Raw genomic sequence first — 16,801 nt, 5'->3', positions numbered from 1 at the left:
TGTGAATAGGTTTTAAGAGAAAACTCTTAGCTAAGAACTTTTACTGCTATTTAGGAGAACTCTTAGTGGTAAGATAAAATGTTTTGTGAATACGGCCCCTGATGTTATTTAGATAATCTATCTTAACAATTGAGATGCATAAATATATGCTGAAATTAGTTGTTGTGTAATTGTTGTCTCACAAATTAATAATTGTCTGCACTTATTTGCTGTTTTTATTGTATATTTCTTAAAGCAGAAATTGTTTATCCATTGACTAAGCATTTTGGTAGGTCTTAGAACTGACACAAGGGAGCGCTGCCGCTTCTCATAATCCTGAGGCATAGTACGCTTTTGCTGTCTGAGACAAATTTTAGAAAGTGTCAGATTTTCGTTATAGGTCAGAATCGTCAGTCTTGGATCTTTTAATGTGACTTGCTCGCTGATGGCTAATTAATTGCCATTGCCATTAATTTTAGAAGTTGTCAGACAGTTTCAGAATTTTTGTTGCTCCTATGGCGGCTGTCTGACGAAGAACCAATAAGTGTGTAACAGTTGATGACATTTGTGTGTGTGAGATGTTCAGATACAGTTGTTGTACATTTGCTCAGGTTGTTCATAAGATATGCAGCTCAAAGTCATCATGAAATCAACATGTTTTGTTTTTTATGGAACATTGCAGTATTTATTATAAATGATTTATCAATGCACATCACATCACATTTGTAATCTTCAACCAAAGTAATCATCCCCTCCCTCTTGCAACAACATTTAACTTTTCTTCTCTGGTGACCTGTTTACTGGCATGATGGCTGGGCAACCTGTCCATCCAATCCCATCCCATCGTCAAGTCCTGCCCTACACAAGTTGTTTAAAGGGGACCTATTGTATTATGTCCATAGAATGTGTCTGTGAAGTTTCAGCTCAAAATACCCCACAGATCATTTATTATAGCTTGTCAAATTGGCCCTTATTTGGGTGTGAGCAAAAACATGCTGTTTTTGTGTGTGTCCCTTTAAATGCAAATGAGCTGCTGCTCCCGGCCCCCTTTCCAAAAGAGGGCGGAGCTTTAACAGCTCAACAACAACAAAGCTGGAGAATCTCACGCAGCCAAAATGACGTTTAGTTTCTGACACACACTGTAAATGGTCGACCAATCACTGCAGACTGGGCCATCTGACCAATCAAAGCAGAGTAGGCTTTCGGAAAGGAGGGGTTTAGAGAGACCAAATCCTTTATTGAACTGTTTTGGACACTGTGAGAAAAGAGATGATGCTGCAATGTATATTATGAGAATATGAAAGCATTTTTGACCTTGGAAGGATGTAAAGCAATTGATGGTGACCTCCAAAACAAAATTAGGACCCTTTAAATTAGCATAGTAATTTGGGTATTTTAAACATCATGGTTAGTGTTCCCTTCATGTTCATGATCATAGATCCATGTTGTTGCCTATGTAGCACTACATCAGCAGGAGATGTGACACACACTCAATAAACCATCAATACAAATCACAGAAGTGTGTCCAATGACTCTCAGTCCTGTTGACTGTGATTATGACCCACTTTACCCAAAGGTGTTGCCTCTCAGTAGAGACCATGTAAAGAAAGATCTGGTTCTGGTGGCACTGGCTGGTAGAATATAAACGGCCATTTATCTTGTTTTGTATACCTTCATCCCTGAGTGATAAGTATGAGTGTTGTGTATATCATTAAAAGTGACTCATGTTAGGACTGCCATTTGCTGTAAAAGGTCATCCTGCGCAGTCAGCTAACAGTTTGATAAAATTGCAGTGTGAATTGCTTGAATTAAGTCGGGGCTTCATAAGCAAATAAGCAATAAAAAATCACATACATCTGCCTTGCTGAGTAAATAACTGGATTTAGAATATTTATAATTTATAATTGCATATCTATTTCTATATATTTACATTTCTTTGTAGGCGTGCATGTCTCAGTTTAGTACATCTGTGTGAATTTATTTGCAGTTTAATTTTCATAGCACTTTGATTTACTCTGTATGTAAATATGCAATTAATATGCCCGGTCTGTCTGATTTTAGGTTTCAGTTGTTTAAATTTTTGCTCTGCTTTTCAGCTTGTGACCAGCGATTTGTGTGCTGAAGGGTATTCCAACTTGTGTTCAATTTCACGTTTTTGTTACTGGACAAGACCTTTTGATATTTTCAATTTCACAGTCCCTCCGATCTGACAAGTTCATTGTACGGCAAGACTGATGTGCACCCTCAGGCTTAAGGCTTCTCTCCACTCCCAAGAAAAGTGGTTTATCCTTTCTTTTACACCTTTATCTATTTTCAGCAAACATTTTTTTTACCTGAGCCAAAAAATAAAAAGTTAATGCATTCTGCTGGTTAAATTGTATGTTTATGGCCAGACCTTTTTTAGTCACTATTCTTCAATTTTTTTGAAGAATGCATTTCTTGGGAGCAGTGTTATTTTATTATTAGGGGCCAAGAACCAAAGGCACCTATTGTATCCGTTGGCGTTCTTATTATTATTCTCTTTCTCTCTGGGAGTCTATGGCAGCCCATAGAACCCTTTCCGGGAAAGTTATGAAATTTGGTACACTGATAGATGACAGTCCCAACATTATCTACAGCAAATTTGGTGTCTCTAGATCAAACTGTCTAGCGCCACCACTTGTCCAAAGTTTCACTCATGTTTACGCTAATAACTTTTGAATCATACGGGTTAGAAACAAAATTATTTTTACTCTGATTCCTTGGCTCAATATGATTTGATTGCACAATATAACATAATTTTCCGTCATGAAACTTTTCCCCCAAAATTTTCCCGCCAAAAAATAAACTTTTTCGAACTCCTCCTAGAAGGTTGCTCCAATTTTCATGAAAATCAAATCAGATCATCTTCAGACTATGCTGGCAAAAAGTTACCAAAAGCTTTTTGATAAACCCAACCGTTCTCGAATAACGCGCAAACAAATTAGAAGAAGAGCATGCCAAATTGGACACGAGCCTATATCTCCACAACGCTTTAGCGTATTCTGGCCAAACTTATTTCATGTCATCATAAGCATGACCTGAGGCTACATGTTGTGTTTTGGCACAGCGCCACCTACTGGTCTGGAGATAGCAAAAATGGCTATTTTTGCTTATAATTTCTGAACCGTTTGGCCAGAAATGATAAAACTGGTCTTATTAGATTCAGGGCAGCATGCCGAGTTGAATGATATCCAATTTTCCTACTTCGGCCATTTGGCCGTCGGCCATTTAGCAATTTGTAGCAAAATGCTGTATTTTTTATATTCATATGCTTATAACTTTTGATATGGTTGACTTATTTTCATGGGAGTCATCTCCTTAGATTTCTGAATCCTTGCTGAGTCTAATGATACCTAACATGCTAGGTTTCGCCTTATGGTTTGTGCAATGTTGCAGTTTAGCGTTAAAACAACATATCTTCGAAACCACTGCAGGAAATTCAGAATCATAGGTTGAAAATTTCTATTTTATTTTGTAGAATATTATGTATTTTTAGAACTTATTTTGTTTCCATGGCAACATTTAAGTTTAAGTTTTTCACCTAAAATTTATATTTTATTTCAGCTTTATTTCAATTAACAAAAAATATTTTAATAGTTTAGTTTTAGTAGTAGTTTCAGTTAACTAAAACAACACTGACAGGGAGTTGTGATGTTAATTCTGATTAGATAAAAAATTTTTAGCCATAAAATTTTAGTTCTTCAGTTCATTAAAAAAAGGAGGAATCTTTATTTGGATTCTTGTAGCTCAAACAGTAGAGCATGGCGCTAACAACACCAAAGCCATGGGTTTTATTTTCAGAAAATGAATGAATTGAAATGTTGAGCTTGAATGTGATGTAAGTCACTTTGGATTAAAGCATCTGCCAAAGTCATAGGCATAATGTAAATGTAGCTCTTTTCTATAGCATGTCACTCCATAGTGACTAGAAAGGACAATAAATAAATACATTTTCCCATAATACAGCCCATATGAGTTGTGAGCTATACAGTGTGGAGATTTTTGTTTTAAATTTGTCCTTTTGTGTTCCATGGAAAAAAATAATTGGAAAGTCAGAAATGCGTAGCGTAAATAATGACATAAACTATTCCATTAATGTAATTGCATATTTCTCAGAGCTTTGAGGAACATGCCACATTACTTGATCAGTTTTACACTGACTTTGGGGCATATTTTAATAGAGAATGATGGTTTGATTCATATGAAAAAAGTGAATGAAGGCCAGGTTTAGTTTAGATTCGTTATTGAAGATAAAATTTAAAGTCACCATGAAATCACTATTGCCAATTTAATTTTTTTTTGGAATATTGCAGTATAATTTTTTTAAAAATTCAGATGCCTGTAATGTTTAATCAAAATAACTTCCCCTCTCTCTTGTAACATCATCTCTTCTCTGATGATGTGTTTACTGGCACGAGGGCAGGACAACCTGTCACTCATATGAGATCCACCAATGGCAAACCACAATAATCCAGTCAATTTCCAAGTCCTTCCCTACATTTTTTTTTTCTTGTTCAAGAAGCTGTTTCACTTCAATATTGGTCAAAGTAGGACTATCACAACTTCAGTTTGCCAACTTTAAAAACTTTTGTAAATTTAATCTTATTTTTCTTTTCATATTTTTGCATTTTAACTTGCTTTCTACCCTGTGGTAGCTGGTATGGCATTACAGTAAATTCTAAACAAACACTGACCGAACATCCTGAGTGAAGTTTTACAAGATAATACTTTTTTCAATCTTTCTACTTAAAAAATTCCCATGTAATTCAATGTTACTTGCCATTTCTTTGTAATTATTCATGCAATTTACTAGCATTTTTTTTTTGAGTGAATTGTTTCAAAGTAAATCCTACACAATTTTTTCAGTGTAAATGAAGTGATTTGGTCATCCTCTAGCCTCATCACACTGCTATGTTCTGCTGTTAGTTGCTACACAGATTTAGATTGCGTTAGATTGGCTGCAGATGTCCGATGATTTATTTCCTGGGTCAAGCAGTGTGGCCAGTGTCATTATGCTCACCGTCGCTTCTCTGTAAGCAGTCTCAAGAGGCTGCTGCAAAACTGCAATGCTTCATGATCCTTTAGTGTTATTACAGCATATCTCAGCACGTATGAGAAGCGACCCTGATGCTCTTCTGCCTGTAACAGACACTTCAGTGGTTTAAAATGAGATGGAGGTACATAATCTATCTCAGTTGTAAGATGCTTGCACTTTCATATTAGCTGCAGCATCTGTCTTAAGGCATCGTACTTGAATGTGCATGTCTTACTCCTGCTTTTCAGCTGACTTCAGCGATATTCTCAGCTGAATGAGATTTTGAGTGTGTTCCCACTGCCTATAAAACAATGGGTAGTTATTCTTTTTTTTATCTGGTAAATGACACGTGTCTGGTGAGTGTGCATGTCCATGTGTATCACTTTTTTTTTTTCTCCTGTCTTGCCTTTCATTGTTTAGATGGAAGAATTGATTTATTTATTTGCTTTTCATATTCAGAGACACCTGAGCAAATAATTTGTATTTTGGCTCCTGCATACGGAATATATTTCATGTAGCAAAAAACTGTCATCATTTCTCCTTTTCATATTGTTCCAAACCCATGTTGTTTATTTTTTTCTTCCATTGAACACAAAAGTAGATGTTAAACAGTATATTTAGGCTGTTTTTTCCATATGATGAAATGAAATGGTTTCTAGAGCTTGTGATACACAATATATTGGTACTATTGTATATCGATTACTAGATATTTCAGTTTATTTATTGGACAATATTGGATTTTTAATTGTGCATGTTCATTCCACTATTTTTAAAACTGGATTACCTTTGTTATCATTTAACGCTTACTTAAAATTAATCTTTAAATTAGGGCTGGGCGATATATCGCATGAGATTGTCACGCGCATTTCGTCAGTAAAGCCGGTTCCCTGATTACTGCTAAATCGCCATCACCTGCTTTCAAATGGAGCGGCATTTAATAGAAAGAACCGTAGTTCACTGACAAGCTACGCAATATCGCGTTCATTATCGAAGGCGATTCATCTGCGATAATGAACGCGATATTGCATAGCTTGTCAGTGATCTACAGTTCTTTCTATTAAATGCCGCTCCATTTGAAAGCATGTGATGGCGATTTAGCAGTAATCAGGGAACCGGCTTTACTGACGAAATGCGTGTGACAATCTCATGCGATATATCGCCCAGCCCTAATTTAAATCCGTTCTTAAATTTCTTAAATCCTTTTTTCCATAATGTAGATTATAATGTTCTGATGCCTAAATTCACATTTCAGACAATTAATTTTATTTTTTAGTATTATGTATATGTATTTAAAAAAAATATTATTTGTATTTCATTTATTTTACTTGTAATTTTATTTTATGTTGACAAAATAGTACAGAAATGTAATATCTGTCATTTAACTGTTATTGGCCATAACTTGAAAATAATTATAATTTATTGGTAGCAGACTGAATTTTAGCACATAGTCTTCTGAACACATGATTGAGTTTTTAAAGGATTAGTTCATTTCAGAATTCAAATTTCCTGATAATTTACTCACCCCCATGTCATCCAAGATGTTTATGTGTTTCTTTCTTCAATCGAAAAGAAACTGACATTCCAGGATTTTCTCTATATAGTGGACTTCAACAGTTACTAATGGGTTGAAGGTTCAAATGTCAGTTTCAGTGCAGCTTCAAAGAGCTCTACATGATCCCAGATGAGGAATAAGGGTCTTATCTAGAGAAACAATCTGTCATTTTCTTAAAAAAAATAAAAAAATAAATTATACTTTTTAACCACAAATACTTGTCTTGCACTGCTCTGCGATGCACCACGCGTTACGTTATCACGTTGGAAAGGTCAGGCATGACAAGACCCTTATTCCTCGGCTAGGATCATGTAGAGCCCTTTAACACTTTTTTTGGACGCAATTTGGACCTTTAACCTGTTGAACCCCACTGAATTCCACTATATGGAGAAAAATCCTGGAATCCTTAATTTCATTTTGATTGAAGAAAGAAACGCATAAACATCTTGGATTACATGGGGGTGAGTAAATTATCAGGAAATTTGAATTCTGAAGTAATGAACTAATTCTTTAACTTGTTATCCTCTCAAATCTAATTTACCATTCAAACATGACATCAATGTGAAGCCAAATGTCATTGGTTCTCATTTATCTAAGTTCCTATTCTGCCTAACATCTCATTCACATTCTCATTTGATCTTTTTTTTTATTTTTTTTTTTTATTATCTTTTATTTGTTGTAGAACAAAAACAAGAAAAGAGGAGTCATAGTGGGATTGCTAGAGAGTGCAAATAGTCCAGTACTTGTAAACCAGTGTATGAATGACAGTAAGCCTGTTCCTCATGACCTCTTATGACCAGAGGTCAACTCTCTGAAGGATAAATCTCATGGTTTGTGCCAAAATATCTCTGCATTGACAAGCTGTTGTGACATATGCCAAGTTAATTGTATTGAATCAAGCTTTGAGTTTGAACACATTGATCATATGTCAAATAAATCAATCATCATACAGTGCATATGTTCCTTATTGCATATTGCATATCAGGATTGTGCATCATTTGGAATTTAATTGAGAAAGCTTTTCAAATTCCAGTTAAATTCCTGATTTGAACTGAGGTAGCAAACAGGAAGCAGAATTTAAATTTGAATTTGAAAGTAATTCAAAAAGAAATTCATATAACTGCAGTGAGTGTAATTTTTAACTAGAAAGAGAATGTTTATCAAGACAAACTTTGAATGATAGCTTGACAACTTCCAGAAAATCTGATTGAAATGTCACCTGTGGAGATTTGTGCTTAATTTATATCCTTTATGTACTGTATATTTAATGCATTTGTTGACTAGGATGGAAGAATGCTTAATTTTCACTTCCTGTAATTCTAATTTAACTTCCTGTGAGGTGTGGCCAATTCACATTCACACTCATGAATTGAAATGGAGCCAGTTCTTCACTTCTGAATTCAGTCCTGTTGCATAGTCCAAAATGGCAGCAGAATGTCTTCTACATTTTCCCAAGTTAATTTAATTAATTGTTTACTGATGTGACTTCTATTTCAGAGTTTTAATGTTGTTCCAGGTGCTATGTACAAAGTGACACCCATTGGAACAGACATAAATGGATTCTGCAACAGTATAATAATACCCCCCCCCCCCCCAAGCAAATCCAGAAATGGTTATCTAAAAGGGTTAAGAAGATGTCCAGTGTGTTAAACCCTAGATCTTTACCAGTGCAAGCAAGAAAGCCCTCAAAAATTGCATTGTTGTAGCAAGTCGAAGCAAAAATTCTCCAGGTCGATGTGAGAGACCAATAAACAATTAGACAAAAAGCCTGCAAGTGATTTCCTGCCAATTACGGCTAAGACCAGCTAATAGTTTGCTATTTTTGGATAGTTTTGTCGAGCAAATTAGTTTTATGGTGGTTTTGTTGGTGACTCAGCTTATACCAGTGTGTGTGAGATATGAATTCAGCTGTCGATCACTGGTGACCATGTACAATCTTTTATTCATTCAGCCCTCAGGTGATAAGAGGAACATACTTAAAACAGCAGTCACAAACTCCCAGAGTGCAACTGTGGAAATAGAATGGTTAGTACATTTGGTCAGGCCATTGGCATGTTAAAAGCTTGATGAGTGCCTTCTCTCTGATTATTGCTGCTCGTCCTTTTAAAGTTCAGCTTTAAGATAGAATCTAACAGTGTTTTTCCTTTATTTTGCTCTTCATTCTTGAATTTCTTCATGGTGCGTCTCAATGGTACTGCTTTTCTTTATGTTACTCATTGGTTGCCTTGTTAACAAATAGCTAAACCGCATCTGTCTCATCCAGGTATGTCTGGTAATCAATCACGCAGAGGTATGTGAAATATAAAGCAATTTTTGTTATTGCATTATCCGTCTGCCTTTTATTCAAGGACTTGTTTTGGATATGCTACCTACACATAACAATGGATTCAGAGGATGCCGTTTAGTAATTTACATGCAGAAATATGCAGAATAATATGCTAATCCTCACGCTCAGCATATTTGCTATAATGGAGAGCCTGTAAACAGGATCCAGACATTACAATATTTGCAAAAGTCAGAATTTGAATGCATATACACACTCCGTCTGGTCTATGTGTACAGTTCTGAAAGCTGTTTTTATTGTCCATTGGTCAGCATTCGAGTGCAAACGACATTTGACGTCAATCGAAATGCATCTATTAAAAAAGAGACCCTGCAATAGCTACATATAAACAAGTATTATGTCTTTTAGTCCCAACCTCCCCTTGGGACATTGATTGGATATTGATTTAATTCTTTGAGAAAGATATCTATCCCAGACCGTTCAGCCATTGTTATGGTAATTCGTTTCCCTTGAGCATCATAGTGGCCCATAATCTCGTATCACTTAACCCTGGATTTGCAAGTGGGCTGTGAAGGGATCCCTGAACTATTAACCCTCAAAATACAATGCACATTGGTATTGATTGATTGAACCTCAGTCCATAAATCAAGTCGGTTTAATGACCGACGCGTTTGTTACTGGTCACTCAAATGGTTTCTTCTCAAATCTCTTGTTAAACTCCAGGTAAATTAAGATGCAGGTTTAGTAGGGAAAATGAAAATGTGCTTCCCTGCAAAACCAACCTCCTCAGATACAATCTCATAGCACAGATGGTTGCTTCTCTGCAACTACCTGTAGCTGAAATACAGCATTGCACATTGAGAGCTTTTCCTTTCATACAAAACCTGGAGTCGAAGCACCCCCAGCCCCGCTAGCACCCTCCCCCATGCTTCTCGCACACACACACACACAGGCTGTGGCGGAGCAGACGCTCAGCAGTGGGATGGATCCTGACTACTAAAGAGCAACGGAGAGAGAGGAGGGGTGGCAAGCAGCCGGCAGAGGTGCATAAATCCTCATTTCCAGATCTGGAGGAAGAAACGTTCATTGTCTGCGGTGAGACCACCACATTGGCTTTCCAAAACATCAAGAGGCAGCGCACCCCGCAGTTCGCCGTGAATCCAGGAGAGACGAGGAACCCGGCTGAGGCTGTCAAACGCAGAGGTGGGCTAGGAGGAGGTCTATGACCCTTGATTTTCAGCAGGGGAGTGGCACAGGGGGGACGTAGCCGGCGGCGAGCAACAGACGCTTCGGCTCTTGTAATCTTCCCATTCAAGAATCCATTCCATGCCATTGTCATAGCGATGTAAAGCCATTCCGTGCCGACTGGAGGAGGCACGCTCCAATCAACTGTCCGTTGTGTTTACATTTCCACAATTCCTCTGTTTTTCATCAGTGCCTATTGCTTTCCCTTCACTTCTTTGTGCTTTGTCCCTCAGAACCCGGACGGCGTCACTCCTGTCTTTTCATGTGACTTGGTCTTTTTGGAGCTGTCATTGTGTTTGGTTCTGCATGGAATGACAGCTGCTTTTTCAGAGACAGCGGAAGAGGTCGCAGATGGAGTGAGGACTACCACTCGTTGGAAAGCTACCTAAAGAGCCTCTTCAAAGACTTGCTGCTTTTCCAAGTGTTTAGACTTGCCTCATTTGCACACTTTCTACCAGTAGTTTTCAGTGGATACCAATGACAGCCATGAAGGGAGACTCCGAAGACAGCATCGAAAGCACGAGGCCATCCAGCCTCCAAGTTTTCGCCAACTCCTCCACGTTACATGGCATGAGCCACATATTTGCCTACGGGCACATGACGTTTCGTCGCTTCCTTTGGTCACTGTCCTTCTTGGGCTCTCTGGGTCTGCTGATGTTTGTGTGCATGGACCGAGTGTACTACTACTTTGAGTTCCCTCATGTCACCAAACTTGATGAGGTGGCGGCGCCCAACCTCACGTTCCCGGCCATCACCTTCTGCAACCTCAACGAGTTTCGTTTCTCAAAGATCACAAAGAACGATCTGTACCACGTTGGGGAGCTGCTGGCACTGCTCAACGAGAACTATCAGATCGCTAACCCTCACTTGGCCGAGCCGGAAGTCCTCGCTTTGTTGAAGGACAAGGCTAATTTTGCCAACTTCAAGCCCAAGCAGTTCAACATGACGGATTTCTACAACCGCACAGGCCACGATATCAACGAGATGCTCTTGCAGTGCACCTTCAGAGGGGAGGATTGCTTCCCTCTAAACTTCACCACTGTAAGTTACCATGGTGGTATATTCTTCTACTGCAGTTAAAGAGTTGTGGCAAACTGAATTACAAGCACTGTTGGTTTATACAGTAGGCAAATATCACATGAGGTACATGGGGCCATTGACTGAGACTGTGTGTATCGAATTACGCAAACCACTACTCTTTTTCTTTCAGACTACTCCTTTGTTGACAAGAGACTTCTCAGTTTTTTGCTTGTGCAGTGTAGATTTTTTTTCCCAAATCCATTTCCAGCAGGAAAATCTATAGGTTGAAATATGCAATTACATTTATGAATCAATGGCTTCTGGGTAGTAAAAATCAAGAACGACTTTCAAATGGCTACTTTGACATTACAAGAGTCCACATGCTCTCTCACTGACTATAACTGCACACATGTACGACTAAAGCAAGATGAATTTCTGACAGAGTCAGAGAATTGTAACTTTAAGATTGTAATATGTTCAATATCTTTATGCTAATTATTATTCAGTAAGAAAAGTTAGCAGCTCTAATCCTAAAGAAGACTAAATATATAAAAATAGTCATTGATTATAGAGACAATGTGGATTAGTTTGATCACAACATTTGAAATTTAACACAATTTAGGAGTTCAGAGCTACAGACTGATGAACTGAAAAAGCTTTGCATTAAAATGGTTTGTTTTGTTGGTGACATGTGTAGGCTAAATCATGTTAAGCATTTCTGTTATTTACTATTTTTCCAGTTAATTTAAATGGCAGTTTGGAGAATAAATACCTTGTTCGAATAAGGAAATTACATAATAAACACAGCTGAGGGCAAAGAGCAAAATGTCAGTTTCTTGCAGTTAGTTATTGCACTGAAGATGTGAAACTGATATTATGACATCAAGCACTGTACAGTGATAATGGTTGATCACAGTAGTTTCCATTGATGATACGTTGATAATGCTTTCCTGTGAGGTGTTTTTCTGGATTTTTCTATTTGCTGCTGCTGCATATCGATTTAATTTGATTTATATGCACACTGGCAAATTATGTGCTAGATATTGAGTTAAATCCTGTGACTGATTCTAATTTATTGCTGGATTCTGGTTTGGACATGTGGAACAAATTACTTCAGCTATCATTATGGTCTAAGTTAAGGTGATGTTGAACATTGGGGTTAATGTTGTTCCTCACCTCCTAGGAGGACACTTTATGCACGCTTTAAATATCAGCATGCACAATCATAATAAGAATTTTGCTGATGTCAGACATGGATGGGGTAGGAGATGAGAGGAAAAGTCTTGTTTATACCTCAAGACAGCGTTCCACAGTTGTTCAAAGCATTCGTTTGTTAATTTTTCATATTTGTGATAATAGGATTAAAGGAACAATTCACCCAAAAATAAATGTATTTATTCAATCACGTCCTAATTTGGACTTTACTACATAGAAAACAAAAAGGGAATTTCTGAAGAATATTCCGGTCACTATTTTCATAATAAAAGTGAATGATGACTTGAAAGCTTCAAATACACCAAGACAATATGATTTATGCACTATATTCCAAGTCCTTTGAAGTCATATGTTTGTGTGAGAAGGAGACAGAAATGTAGGGTTTTTATTCACAAAACTATCATATGGTTTTAGAAGACTTATTATATATAGTGAGTCATATGGACTGCTTTTATGCTGTTTTTACTATGATTTTGCATGCTTTTTGAAGCTTGAGTGCCTCAGTCCCCATTCACAGTAATTGCATGAACATTTTTTATATTTCTCATGACCAGTAAAGATTTCTCCTTTAGTGTTCGTTGCTATAAAATCCTATACTGTAGGTTTGAAAAAACATGAGGGTGAGTAAATATCAGAATTTTGATTGCTGGAACTATTACATGTCGATAGGTTGTCCAAGTTCATTTGACATAATGGCCTTTTAATATAAAGATACTTAGCAGACAGGTTATTTTGTGTGTTCTTCTCATTTTGTATCATTTACCTTTAATTTCCATCATAAGTATCCAAAATGAGTAAATGAGGTACAATGGCCGTCATTAACTGGACCATGCATGCCATAAACTCTGAGTGCAAATATTAGGCGAATTCTTTCTAAAGTGGCGTTTGATTGACTCTAATGAAAATAAGTGTTGCGATCAGGTATCTACAATATGGTCTCCTGACAATATATATATCAATGCTGAGTACCAGTGTAAAACCTCTGGGGCTGGGCCCATTGCACACTTATCTAGTTTCGGGAGAAATCGGTGCTTAATGAAAATTAAGCGTACTTAGGAAAACCCAAGTGCCTATTAACATTCAGTGTTGTTGTTGAAACCCTCAAGGGCTGGATCCTGGTCTTTAGCATTCAAAAGCACAACCCTTAGCAGCACCTTATGTACATCTGTTTTCATCTTCTTTTTCAGCTGTGATCCATCTCGTTTTCAAGCCCCCTTCTGTCAGCCGAGTAACATTCCCTATACTTTTTTACTTAGAGAAACGGCTTTCTTCATTAACATGAGTGTTGCCTGGCAACAAGGCATTGCATTGCACTGCAAATCATTCATGGGTAATTGCTATTGTTGTGCGTGATGACAAACACTCACTAGGTAGTTGAGATGATTCGAAAGCCGTCACTTCGTGTGCATCTGTGTGTGCATGTGCACGAATGTGTGTCTGGGTGTGTGTATATAACTGTTTTGTGAAAGTACTCTAATAGCTGTCAGATTACTGTTGGGTACATGCTGAGGTCCATGCACCCATATCTGCCCTGAAATAATGCACTACTGTGTCTCTCCCATCATGCATTTATGTCTTCGTAGTAAAATATTGCGCATTATGTATTTTAGTGCTTGTGCTTCTCGGAGCTTAGGTGTAGCTTAGGTGTAAGAGGTGCGACGTCTTTGTTTAGTCCACTGAAACATTGTAGGTGCATAGAACTGTGTTTGTGTGTGTGTGTATTTAACTCAGAGAGAGTAAAAGCTTTGTGGCATCATTATTATGTGGATTTTGCAGCTAATAATGATTATAACACTAAATTTCCACACTTATTTTTATTTATTTTACAATGCATGCCTCACTAAATGTAGCACTAAAAATGCATGCACTACTTTTTTTTTTTTTAAATTTACAACTATGTAATTTCTCTTGCCTGAAGCATTCACAAAAACAAAAGCATGCATTTAGGAATTATAATTATACTAAGGAATATTTCATGGACACATTATTGATTAAATTCTGTGTGAATTATGAGCCTATATTAAATATTTTGGCTCATCTGAAATGGGGTTCAGCGTTTGGCACATGTGCACGAACACATTGTGCTGTAATGCCCATGTGGGACACACAGACTCAGATTAACCATAGGGCTGATTTGGCTGTCGCTTACGGGGACTTGAAGTCCAAAGTGCCTTGAGCTGCAACCAGGTTTTTTTGTCCAACCAGTGACTCTATTCTACATAGCTTCATCACTTCATTTTGAATGGGTTTAGTCAGGTTTTCCAAGCAACACAATGACTTTAGTGATGGGTGTGTGTTTATTCTCACAAAGGTTTGAATTCTGGCCAGTTTTTTGTAGCTGTAAGAACCTTTAAGGTTGGCAGGGACAGTGTGGGTGCAGAGGTTTTGCTACAAATAATCATTATCTGTCACTTTACGGACTTGGTTGTCCATCATGCTTTATTTAATTCTGTTATTAATGAGTTATTAAAGTTTACAGAGGACCCCAGTGGGTAACTATTTAAAATGCCTGATCAATCAAAAATGTATACAAAATGTGTCATTGAACAATTGTTAGAGTATAGGCTAAGCTAGCAGGCTAATTGGGGCCAGTAAAAAATCAGAAAGGATGGATTAAATTGATGTTCTTTGGAACTTTCTATACATCAAAGAATCCTAAAACAAACAAAAAAAAGTATCACATTTTCAACAAAAATACGAAGAAGCACAACTTTTTTCAACATTGATGATAAGAAATGTTTAGAGTGTTTTCTGAAGGATCATGTGACAGACTAGAGTAATGATGCTGAAAATTCAGCTTTGCATCACAGTAATAAATTACATTTTAAAATCCATTCAAATAGAAAAGTGTTATTTTAAATTTTAATAATATTTAACATTTTTACTATTTTTACTGTATTTTTGATCAAAAAAATGTATGAGCATAAGAGACTTCTCTCAAAAAAATCGAATACACGTCTATTAAATATTCTATAGGATTTCTGTCCAGGCATGGAATAGAATAGAATTAAAAATTCTTTCAGCCAATGGAATTTTTTTGCAGACAAACCGTTCACCATGCAAGCTGAATTGTTCATGACAGCGTCAGTGAAGTATTGTGGTTGATATTTGTAATGTGACACCTGTGGCACAAGCTCTTCTGATCTCACCAATTGGGTTTTTTTGAAGGTTTTTCTTTTCATTCTGCTCTCGAAATAAGAAAAAGACAATGGATGCTATGTGCTTGTGATCTGGTCACTCAATTTATTGAACAATATCCCACAAATTATTTCACTGGAGTGCCTCGTTTCTCTCCCCAAATACTCATTTGCTTCTCTCTCCTGCTCTATTTTTTTGTGGAGGTGCTTTATGTACTCTTGCTTGCACTTCTAAGTCCTTTATCTCCTCTTGGGACTTTATCTATCACTCATTTCCCTTTGATCTTTAGAGGTACTTAAAGGTGCTGTAAGCCATTTTTGCTAGACTTAGCCATTAAATCAGCCTTTCTTCATCTCTTCAGCCACAAGCCCTCTCTTCAGAATTTGAATGTGCAAACTGATTGACAGGCAGAGAGCGACTGGCAATGTAACTTTATTTTCAGGTGACATCTCAAGACATGTTTTATGTGCTGTACCTTTAATTGTTTTAGTTAAGCCTAAAGTACTGTATACTTTTTTTTTTTTTTTTACGCTTACGCTAACATATGTGTACAGTCGAATGCTTAGTCTTTCAATGTATACTCCATTTGATAGCTTGCATGAGCTCAAAAAAGTTTCATCTTTTGCAGTGTTTGTGCTGTTTTTCTCCAGAAGTTATGACCAATAAAAATGTTTTGGTATTCTTTTAAACTAAAGTTGTGGCTATCTCATAACCCCCTCACACAAGCGCTTGTCAATGCCGGCGTATGTTGTTGTTGCTGTCTTTTGGTAGCCTATTTTGTTGTTGTTCAGTCTCTTTAAGCCCAAAGTAGCTATACTTCACTTTTTACGTGTACGCGAGGGTCAGCGTTCAGTGCACGTGACGCGAATTTCATCATCAAAAGAGTATGCGCGTACTGTACGCGCACCACCGGATTTTTGTAACCGTGCGTAGCCTACTTTGTATGCGCATTTAATTTTTTTGCAATATTTAGTTTATCCACAAGGTTGTAGCCGTGCCCTGGGGGTGTCGATTCACAAGGTAGTCGAAGAAAACCTGCATAAACAGAATAGACCGGAACATGAAGAGGTTAGAAAGCACCCTCATTTTACAACTCTAGCATGAAAGAATGAAAGATATTTACATGGGTTGTAACTCGTGGTGAGAGATTGCTCAAAACTGTACATTTGTCGAACGCCTGTGTACACGCTACGAGTCAAGTGAAGTATACTGTGTGCGTACGCATAAAAAAACGAAGTATAGCTTGGGCTTTAGTTTTGTTTTCTATTGTGAGACAACAGCCCAGGCCAGTGTTGCCACCTTGTGGAACAAC

The 16,801-nt window shown here is 37.3% G+C and overlaps 1 protein-coding gene across 1 annotated transcript in view; it reads left to right on the top strand.

The window, feature by feature from the left end:
- Positions 1–7,036: 7,036 nt before the first annotated feature.
- Positions 7,037–16,801, top strand: part of asic1c (acid-sensing (proton-gated) ion channel 1c) — a 107,873-nt gene continuing 98,108 nt past the window's right edge. The window contains exon 1 of the mRNA XM_048175450.1: positions 7,037–11,157. Coding sequence (XP_048031407.1) covers positions 10,594–11,157 — 564 coding nt within the window. The 5' untranslated portion in view covers positions 7,037–10,593. The remainder of the gene's footprint in view (positions 11,158–16,801) is intronic.

Source organism: Megalobrama amblycephala, linkage group LG22 (genome assembly GCF_018812025.1).
Source record: "Megalobrama amblycephala isolate DHTTF-2021 linkage group LG22, ASM1881202v1, whole genome shotgun sequence".
NCBI classification, from domain to species: domain Eukaryota; kingdom Metazoa; phylum Chordata; class Actinopteri; order Cypriniformes; family Xenocyprididae; genus Megalobrama; species Megalobrama amblycephala.
Note: the sequence above shows the minus strand (reverse complement) of the source record. Positions and strands in the feature narration are given on the sequence as shown.